General features: G+C 40.1%; 1 protein-coding gene across 1 annotated transcript in view; it reads left to right on the top strand.

Annotated features, from left to right (window-relative positions):
- Window positions 1-160: 160 nt before the first annotated feature.
- Window positions 161-11002, top strand: part of SLC9A4 (solute carrier family 9 member A4) — a 35034-nt gene continuing 24192 nt past the window's right edge. Inside the window, exons 1-4 of the mRNA XM_042039940.1 lie at window positions 161-369; window positions 518-1038; window positions 3222-3685; window positions 8935-9194. Of these exons, the coding sequence (XP_041895874.1) occupies window positions 729-1038; window positions 3222-3685; window positions 8935-9194 (1034 nt within the window). The 5' untranslated portion in view covers window positions 161-369; window positions 518-728. The remainder of the gene's footprint in view (window positions 370-517; window positions 1039-3221; window positions 3686-8934; window positions 9195-11002) is intronic.

Here is an 11002-nt window from a genome sequence, read left to right as displayed (position 1 = left end):
GATCCAGTTTTAGCTAGGTGGTGTGACTCAGACCTTCCTCTTTACGTTGTTATTACCTGCTAAATTACATACACGTTTAAGAGAGGGAGGCCCTCCCCAAACGAGGCTGTAATTTGCGCAGTCCCCCACCAGATGTCCCTACCGCGAGCCCCGCACAGTCTATTTACACACCGACTGGTTTTGTTACCAGGTGCTACAGGACCAGGGAGTAGTGCCAAGTGTGGCGCCCGAGGTGCCGCTGAGCAGGGGAGGCAGCCAGGGAGCGAGGGCAAGAGAGGCAGGCACGAAGCAGGTTTTCCTATCTGCCCAGGCTGCCACCACCTCTCCCAGCTAATGCTGTTCCCTCGTGCTGTGCTTGCTGCCTGAACGGTGAGCATCAAAAGTTTTTTGTTTTGTTTTGTTTGGGTTTTTGGTCTTGTTGGTTTGTTTTGGTTTTTTTTTTTTTTTTTGGACAGTGGAGAAATCAGAGAGGCTGGATAAATAATGCAGTGGGAAAGTATTTTTTATTCCTCAACAGGGTGATGCTGTGGCCAAGGATTTTCTGGGTCAGAGAAACCTGCACAACCGGTATCTTCATGCAGCTCTAGGTCCGTTTGTAACACAAGGAACGGGACAGGCACATTAGGACTATAAAATGACCTCTAACAGGCAGATAAAAGAGCCCTGAGAAAGAAGCGGCTGTGGCTGTGGGCAGCGTGAATCAGCAGAAGGGACAGTAGCACACCTTCATGCACCCACTATATGCTAAATCTGTAATAAAGTCGTCACAGCCCAATATGGGCTCTACCACGCGTGCACATGCAAAGCTTTCCAACCTGCTTCTGTTGCTGTTGAGTGTGGCATCCTGCTCTGCTTCTGCTAATGTGGATGAGCCCAGCTTGGGCAAGAGGTCCTTGCCTCACTATGAACCTGATTCCAGTGGTGCTGTTGGCTCCTCACAAGACACAAGGCTACATGTTCTCACGCTAGACTATGACTATGTGCAAATTCCCTATGAAGTTACCCTTTGGATCCTCCTTGCCTCTTTTGCAAAAATAGGTAAGTAGAAAATGGGGTCTCGGGTCCTCCTATCTTGGAAAGAAGTTAAAAAAGTACAATGTAACCAAGTAACTTTCATTCATTTTGTAGCTGGGATTGATTTTACAGTGTCTGTTCTCAAAAGAACAACTGTGTTCATTACCATGGCAATGCCAAAATTCCACCTTAAAATGATTCCATCCTACTTCAGTTAACGTATGACCTCTAACCTTCATGTCTCTTGGATTGTGAGTAGTAAGTAGCAACAGATCTCCCTGACACAGTGCTGTCCACTCATTTTTCTAGTCCTTATACATCACAAGATGCTGGAATTTGCAATCTGACACAGCTGCAGAAATCAGTTACACCAGACTGAGAGTTCAAGTGTATTGAATTTTGAGGAGAAAGTGTAAAGAATTCTTCCTTTGTGTGAATAAGAGGAAACATTTCCCTCTGAGTCTTTGTTTTACATATTTGCTCTTTCAAGTTTGTGTGAAAAGTAATACCAGAGGAGAGAGACTGAGAGTCTCTGAGGGTGTGGATCATCAGAGATGCAGGCTAAGTACCTTTTGAATACACACCAATGCATCTAGCTTCTATTAGAGCTCCATGTGGGTATCTGAATGGGAAAAGACAATTCATGGAGCAGTAATTACAGTAGGGACTGCAATTAACATGGCAAAAAAGCTCATCATACCTTACACATTTTCATAACTGGACTTAAATTATTTTGACCATTCAAAAGTAATGCAGCAATATCAAATAAACGAAGAAGATAGTAATAATGCGAAGAGTTGCACACATAAAATCTCCCTTTTCTTTTGATCTTTCTGTAGGATTTTCAAACATTTCTTTAGAACAGACTCATAGGTGAGACTGATGTTTTTCTGGAGGTGGCCTGAAGATAAACATTTTTCATGTCATAGTCACCCAGCTGACAAAAATCATTACCACTAACCATAATTTGCCAGTTTCATTATAGCTGATGCCCTCAATCCAATTCCAAAAAATGTCTTCACTGATAACATAACAATCAAAATTTTCACAAATAAAATTTGTTATGGCATCAGTAGAGTGTGTGTTAACAGTAAACATATCGACCAAATTCTTTATTTGTCATCCATAAAATCATAGGACTTAACATATGGCACATCTACACAATATTCTTGTTTTGAACAAGAAATAGATACTTTAGAAGAACTGTGTGGTGCCTCCCGGATGGACCTGTTACTTTTGCTGTGAGTTTTCAAATAATATTATTTCTGATGAAAAGTGTGGAGCTGTTAATTTCAAATATAATTAGATGAAAGAGTTAGTCAGAATAATCCGGTTACTCAGGGAAGAAGATTTCCAAACTGTTAAAGTTTTCAGTGTTTTATTCAGGTATGATCTTCTTTCTGGATTTCAAGATTTAAGGGTGGAAAAAAGTTCCAAGATCTTAAAAGGCAGAACAATTCCCTTATTCTGGCAGAAGACTTGAAAATGATTTTTTAAATTAAAAGGCGAATGAGTGGATTTATAATATTAACATACTTCTTGATTAAAAAAAAAAAAAAAGTGTCCTAAAAACCCATTGAAAATTTCATAAAAATATTTTTATATTCCTTTCTGTTTGAAGTCTGATAATTCAAGGATAACAGAAATACAGTCATGGCAGAGCCTTCTAGAGCTGCAAGATGAAATCTGAGCTAGCTTCAAGCATGGGGTCACTGACATTGGATTTAAAGGTTTCTTAGTCTTCCTCATTCTCATTCTTTCAAATTTAAAAAAAATCTTGACATTTGTTGTACAGGCACCTCTCACTCATGATATGATCACACAGTTCCTTGTATAGTGACTAGATGAGCCAGTAGCAGGTGGGAAGTCAGGATTCTTGGAGAATATGTTCCTTCCAAATTGTGGAGGATCTTTTCAAAGATGTTTCCGCCTTTCCAAAAGTGAAGCTTAAGCTCAGACATGCTCGCTCAGAAATCAGGAGCTGGGCAGCAGGAAAAAAAGAAATTCAGGGTCAAACTCTTGCCCTGCTTTAGTGACAGAAGTGTGGGAATGTTTAGTTTTGAAAGGAAGAGTACTGTCTGTTTTTACCTTCATAATCCTTAGAGCAAAACCTGCCTGGCTGAAGACAGAGTGTTCAAATGGAGGCAAGACAATTGTGTGACATCAGGTAATTTAAACTTGAATAATCTCCAAATGTTTTATTCAAGGTTTCCATATCTATCACCGATTACCAAGACTTATGCCTGAAAGCTGCATCCTGATTGCCATTGGAGCACTAGTAGGAGCAATCATCTTTGCCTCCCATCACAAATCTCCACCAGTGATGAACACTAGTATTTACTTCCTGTATCTCCTTCCCCCTATTGTCCTGGAGGAGGGTTATTTCATGCCAACTCGACCATTTTTTGAAAACTTTGGATCCATTCTTTGGTGGTCTGTTCTGGGAGCTCTGCTAAACTCATTTGGTATTGGCCTCTCCCTCTATGGAGTCTGCCAGATCGAAGCCTTCGGCCTGACTGACCTGAACCTGCTGCAGAACCTGCTCTTTGGCAGCATGATTTCAGCAGTGGATCCCGTGGCAGCTCTGGTAGTTTTTGAAGAAGCCTCCGTTAATGAGCAGCTTTACATGATGATCTTTGGAGAGTCATTGCTAAATGATGGCATAACTGTGGTGAGTTTCTTTCCACTCCTTGTTTTCCCCTCTTTGTACTCATGTGGCTTGCAGGGTTACTGGGCACAGGGCAAGAACAGCTCAAAGGAGATCCTAATACATTATTTATTTTATGAATACGCCACTCAATTGCACACAAGGGATTTTAATGTATGCAAAAATTACATCTTATATTACCACTTTCAAAAGCATGTATTTTAGAGCTGCCAGAAGAGGGAAATATGCGTATGAGATGTGCACTTGCATTCACTGAAGTGAATGGATAAGCTACAGCTGATTTTCCTGGTAGGATCGGTGTAGGACCTTGGAATGTTCTTGACATTGTACAAGCAAATGAATAGAAAATTGTACTGCTTAAAGACTGAAGGCGGCAAGGGTAGAAATACAGGAGACTCTGCTTTCTCACATACCTGAGAGAGTCCTCTGGAAAAAAATAAAAGGCAAGCCAGATGTGGACAACCTCTAGAGGCTACACTCTGTCCTCCAGCCCTTTCTAGAAATTTCACCAGAGACCTTAGTCAGGAATTCAAAATGTCACTAATAACTTCACACAACTGTTTCTATCAGTAAAAAAATTGACATCTGACAAATGTTTGCCTTTTTTAGCTGTCTTGTCATAAATATCCAGAAACAACGTTTCCTGAATAAGAGAGATTTTGTTTGGTTGATTGGGTTTTTGTTGTTGTTGTTTTTTTCTTTTTAAAAGGTAAAGAGTTTTACAGAGCTCCTTTCGCTAATATTTTTCCCTCTATCTCATTAGTTCTGCTAAAATTGGAGCAACCTGAAATTCTAGCTGTAAGCATAGGTGACAAGAACATTTAAAACATATGTTTTTCAAGGAAGAAATTTCAAGCAGGACGTTTATTGCTCAGAAACCAACAGGACTGCTCATGTGGTACAAGTTAATGGCAGGTTCAGGAGTTTCACTAGATAAGATCTTTACAGAATTTAAATCACAGGAATCTAAACCACGTAAAAACTATTCAGATACTGCTATACATGAGGTACAGCCCAACTCGGACTTGTAAAATCTGTACAGAGTTCACTGCTGAAAGGCTTCATGGGAGAGGTGCAGTTTATGAGTATCGAGAAAAGGAAAAAGGAACAAAGTAACTTCTTGCAGCCACAGCCTATTGATCATAAATCCTTCTTCTTGGTGATCAGAGATACAGGGCTGATGTAGAACTAAGGGACAAGTGTAATTTAACTTTCATGCAAACTACATGGGCGCTACAGGTGTAACAGAAAAATCCCCACTGCATCTATTACTTACACTTTTTGGTTTCCTCTAAAACGGACCTCAAAAATGTAATACTTCTTTTTCATACTGGAAGAGCTTGTTTCATGCTTTTTTTTGATGGGCTCGCTACCTTCCCTTTCCTTTTCTCCCAGATGTTTATGGTGCAGGTCCAACTCCTGATGGTATTTACCTGAGCTTCCAGTCAGGATCCTGTTAGAGTACAAATGTGCAGTGACAGAAAGCCTTTTAAAACAGCAGACTTAGGCACTCCTCAGCAGCACTGGGTGTGTTAGTAAATGAGATGAAAGGGATATGTTGCGTCCACCACTGAGAGTTCCCATTGCCCCACACACTCTCATCTTTGGGGCTCATCTCAGAGCAGCTGTGTTGCCATCAGTTTGTCAGCTCCTGCTATTGCATCTCTGTATCAACCACCACTCATCCCCTTTCTGGGCATTTGAGTTTTCAAAATCTCTACCTGGCTTCACGGTTAAGAACACTGAAGTATTTGTCACCTGAATGGAGCCCAGTAGGTGACTTTCCCCTCTCTGATATCCCACTTACTTTTTCAATACTTTAAAACTATTTATCTCAGGTGTCTTCTCTTACCATTTCCTTCTCTTTCTCTCTTAACAGTTTCATTTGCTCTAACTGTTTAAAAAAGATAGTATCACCAAGATACATTACGCATACATATCTTTTTATTGTTTTAATACAAATATCCCCTGGTTCTCTCCAGCCAGCTTATCAGCTTGAACATTTTTTCCCCAGCAGGAAAAACTGGTATGAGTTTTGTTGAACTTGTGTGTTACATTTGAGGAAACAATAGCTCTGTCTTCTATATTTAGTTCAATATCCTGGTATATATAAAAAAAATGGCAAAATAACAGACTGTAGAATTAGAATTATAATCTAGAAGTTAGGACTTTGCCTTAAGGGGCTGGGAGAAAAATGGGTAATTTACCCTTTCTACACATTGGTACCTTTTCCTATTCCCCTCAGTAGGGCCATATCTGTGGATGGAACAAGAAGGGTCCAAATCCTGTTAATTGCTTCTTTCCCCACTTACTTCTGAGTGGTCTGCTAGCATCAGAATAGTTCAGACAGCAACAGGTCTGGACCTAGGATTCATCATACATTAGTGGAGTTTCAAAGCCCTGTTCAAAAAAGTGTAGTAAATCCAGTGCAGATCTTATTCAAATCTGAACTCGGGTAGAATACCCTGATTTTGCTGTGAATTTGTGCTTCAGGTTTCTGAAGCTCTGCTCCCACATATACACAGATAATTTTGTTTCTAAACAGGAGCTGAGAACCTGTATGCACCAGGAAATGGAATATTCTCTTACTGCTTAGTCTCTGAGGCTTGATTTTAGAAATACTGAGAACACCTATATATCATGCTGTATTCAAAATGAGTGACAGAGACTATATTCTCTAATGGAACACTCTCTTCTTTGTATGCAGCAGAACAGTTAAGTCTAATACATATTGAAGACCTAAGTAAAATTATTCTTTTATTTGAGGAGACTTGAAACTTCCTCTTTGATGTCACTGAGAAAGACTTTGACCACTGGTTTGGGTGCCAGGAAGGATGATGGAGATATTCTCTGCTCCCACTGTAAAAGTTGTTCCACTGTGCTTACAGTAAAACTAACTACAGTGGTCAGAAATAATTATCAGGGTAGTAAGAAAGAATTATCAAGAAAGTCTGTGCTGCTGGTTAAGGCAGTCAGTTGAGAATCTTTTCTTCCAGTGCTTCTGATGTGGGTGGTATGTGCAGTAATTGTACAGAGACACCTGGAGCATGGAGCAGTCCCTGCGGAGTCCCCTGTGGCAACAGTGTCATGCTCTCTCTTCCTCTCCCTGGCTCTAAGAGCTGCCCAGTGGTACAAAATCCTCTCCAAACAACTCAAAGCATGATGTTCTCAGTCTTGCTACATGACACCACTATCAATCCATCCCTTCTTTTTGTGTGAGCAAAAGCCTCCTAATCTGATTCAGGCTTTCCTAATATGAAAAGAAGTCTAGTATTCCATTTACTGGCATAAACACTGCAATGTAACTTAGCTGATCCTTACTTATATGACACAGTGCATGTTGTGGTACAGAACAATTTACTCCCACAAAGCATGTTACAAAAGAAAAAAGGAAATTATGTCATATTTCCATAGCTTCCATTTTGATGCCAAGTCAGTTAAATCATATAGACACTTTAGGAACTAAAAAAGAGAAAAAAATTTCTTGTTAAGTCATTTGCTGAGAATAACTTACTTTCTTCATAAGTCAGCAATAGATGCGTTTATAAAGAATGACAAGTCTTAGGAAGAGGTCAAAGTCTACAAGAAAGGGAAACAGAGAGAAAACAGGCTCTGAAATTAAAAGCTATAAGGTAGGTAGGGTGAGGTTTGCTTACTGTGGAGACATGAACCCTCTTTTCCTTATCTGCCGCTGAAGAGCCAAATTTCATACACTGGCATTAGGAAAAAGTAGTTCTGGGTATTTTCTTAAATGAAATATTTTGTTTGGCTTTGTCTGTCTCCCAGAACTATTAGCAGTGAGCCTCCTGAAGAACAGACTGTGTGACAGCTCAAGGTTATATGTCCCCAGCAGCAATTTAAGATTAGATAGTAGCTGAGCAGTAATTATTATCCTAATGAGCTTGACTCTTCTACCTGCAAATACCTGCTTTAGTCTTCTTAATAACCTTCTGGAATTAACTAGATGAAGAAGAAAGACCAAAGAAAACCATAAAATGCAAATTACTTTGGTCTATTTATTGTTTTTGAACTAATGCTTTAATGCAACATCTTTGGAGAGCTGGTGTCTTTAGTTGTTTATCAAATTCTCTTTGAAACTGAAAGGTCACTTTCATGTGTTACACATGCACTGTAAACAGATATGACAGGACTTAATATTAACTGATTGTCAACAACCTCTAAGGCCTTTTTATTACTACACCACTCATTACTCTGGAAATTTTCTATTAATTTCTAAAAGATGAATGAAAGTGAAATATGCTTAAAATTTTTCATTAACAGTTTCTGCAGAATAGAAATTATTGATAATAGAAGTATGGTAAAGTTTTCTGCTCTAAAGACATTTTCTTTACAGACCAAATTATAAAATACATTATATAAAATTTTAATTTGAATTCAATTCAATCTTTCTTCTAATCTGATATTTTCTTTTAATTTTTGTAATTTCAAGATTTCTAGTCAAAATGTGTATAAGTGCAGGGTCCTTAGAACATTTAGAGTGTCACAGTATTTGGTTCTTACTTTGAGATTGTTCTCTGGGGAGGTGATTAAGTGGCATCAAGCTCCAAATATATGATGATAGAGAAGCTTTATTTATCTATCTAGAGACAATATGAAACTGAGGCTACCCCCTTCCCTTCCCTTCCCTTCCCTTCCCTTCCCTTCCCTTCCCTTCCCTTCCCTTCCCTTCCCTTCCCTTCCCTTCCCTTCCCTTCGTCAAGTGCTATTGCAAAACATGTAACATTCGTGAGTCCATCCAATGAAGTTTGTCCAGTCTACTGATCCTATAGACAACCTAAATGGGATTTAAATCAAATGGGTGATTCTTAGTCCCTGCCCTGCCCCATCCTGAGTCAGAAGGAGAATGCGGAGGGTAGAGCCTGGGGCTGTCAAGGTACATGGCTGGGCTTTTAACTTCTGATACAAAGACCAAAACTTAAATTTACCTTCAGAAAACAAACAAACAAAAGACTATTTTTTTATTATTCAGTGGCATGTGGTCCCACAGTAATTTACTTCTATTCCACAGCCATTTACCCTTCTTTTTTTTTCTCTTTTTCAGGACACTTAACAGACTCTTACTTCTGGGACTTGTTAAGAACAATCTGAGATTTCAATTGTTACTTTGCTGATATGTCTAATGCAATTTCAGGCATACAAAGACACAGACACACACAATGTTTCACCTACGAAATGAGTAAACCTGCCAGGTTCAGAAGCATGCCTGACTGCTTTCTTCTTTTCACATGTAGGTTTTATATAACATCTTCATCGCCTTCACCCAGATGCACAGGTATGAAGAAATTGAATCCATCGATATCTTTGCTGGCTTTGCTCGCTTCTTCGTGGTGGGGCTGGGTGGAGTCTTGTTTGGCATTGTATTTGGATTTGTCTCAGCATTCATGACTCGTTTCACCCACAACGTCTCTTCAATCGAACCACTGCTGGTCTTCATGTTCAGCTACCTGTCATACTTGTCTGCTGAAACCCTTTACATCTCTGGCATTTTGGCGTGAGTATTCCTTTTGCCTTTTTGGATGATGTCTTGGAGGAAGTGGCATTGCTTTTTGGTGGTTTGCTCAAGGCTGGTACAACGCAGCCTCAGAGAGGGAGTGGACAGCTTCTTAGATATCTGTAAAATGCAGTGGTAACTAGGAAAATCAAACCCACAGTCAGTGCAGGCACAGGTATGCTACCAAGGAGCATTGGTGAAAGTACTGCCAGTTGTGGGTAAAGTGGCCAGTGCTGCCACCATCTGTCTGTGATCTCTGATAAGATCAACAGCAGGAGAGAATGATTTGTTAATACAGCAGTTTATCTGCATTTATTTCTAAGCAGTTTCACAATCAGATTATAAGAGAGACATAAGAGTATGAAAAACATAAGAAAGGACACCTGAGTTCTTTGTGAACTTCAGCTCTAACACAATTTAATGGAACTACATTACATTTGAACAGCATCACTGGGATTGAAACTGGGCAAAACCAGGCGAAAGAGAACATCACCTACCCTTGCATACTTACAGCCATGTATATGAATATTGACAATCATATTTTTTTGTGGTCAGGATAGCTTGATACTGCTGTAATGCTGGGGACATGTTCCTCAAAGTATGTGATGGTGTGGGTGTCTGATGCAGAAAGAAAGCTGGCAGGTTCTTGACTGGAGTAAATTCAGAGAGGATGAGAATTGTGGGAAGGAAAGAGGATGGCAGCAGGAAAGGAGCTGGAAGAGAAAGGAGGGAATAGGGATGGAAGTGAGAGACTTAAGGAGAAAACTGCTGTCAAGTGAGTTTCAAGGGTACCACACCAAACAGCCCATCTGCAGGGTAAAGCATAAAGAGATGGGAACCTATGTTGCTAAATGCCCCAGCTGGTGCTGCTGGCTGCCGTAGGCTCAGCGCACAGCTGGTGGGTAGCAGCAGCTTTGCATGGCCTGTACTGGCTCTGAGCTTTCATGATGGGTCTTGGAGGACCTCATGTTCCAGAAAGTGTTTCCCTTTATAGAGGAAAAACCAGTTTAAACTTAACAAGTACAAGCATATGGCTGCTGATGACCAGACAGCTGCATGTACTCACCTCAACTTGTGAAGCTGATTTCACAGAATCACAGAATGGTTTGGGTTGGAATGGACATTTAAAGGCCATCTAGTCCAATGCCCTGGCAATGTGCAGGGACACCTTCAGCTAGATCAGGTTGTTCAGAGCCCTGTCCAAACTGGCCTTGAACGTTTTCACAGGTGGGACATCCGCCTCCATTCTGGGCAACATGTACCAGTGCTTCACCACTTTCATTGTAAAAAAGTTTTTCCTTATATCTAGTCTAAATCTACCAAAATCTTTTAGTTTAAACCCATTATCCCCTGTCATTTTGCAATAGGTGTGACTAAAAAGTTTGTCCCCATCTTTCTTATAGGCTTCTTTTAAATGTCAAAAGATTGCGATAAGGTGTTCCTGAAACCTTCTCTAGGCCGAAGAATCCCAGGTTGTTCAGGTTCAGAGCAGAATTGCCTTTGTAAAAACAAAGCAGGATGGCCCTGGGAAGCAGTATTTGAATATTTAAACATTAAATAAGTAGTTAGTCAGGATATAGATTATCTTGAACAATTAGACAAAGCAGATGAGCCTTGTGCTATGTTTTGTATATCCAACACGTATACTCAGATTGAGGTGACTGGCAACTTTCTTTGAGCAGGATTAGATCTACTATGCAGTGAGCACTAATACCATATAGACCCTTTCCTACCTGCACTGCCCAAAATACTGCTTCCCTGCCTGTTCCTTGCACTAGACTACATAGCTCTTTATTTCTTTCACTTCT

Source organism: Corvus kubaryi, unplaced genomic scaffold, assembly GCF_017639235.1.
Source record: "Corvus kubaryi isolate FWS band 111438036 unplaced genomic scaffold, C.kubaryi_AGA036_p1.0 133, whole genome shotgun sequence".
In the NCBI taxonomy this organism is placed as follows: Eukaryota; Metazoa; Chordata; class Aves; order Passeriformes; family Corvidae; genus Corvus; species Corvus kubaryi.
This window is presented reverse-complemented; position numbering and strand designations above follow the sequence as displayed.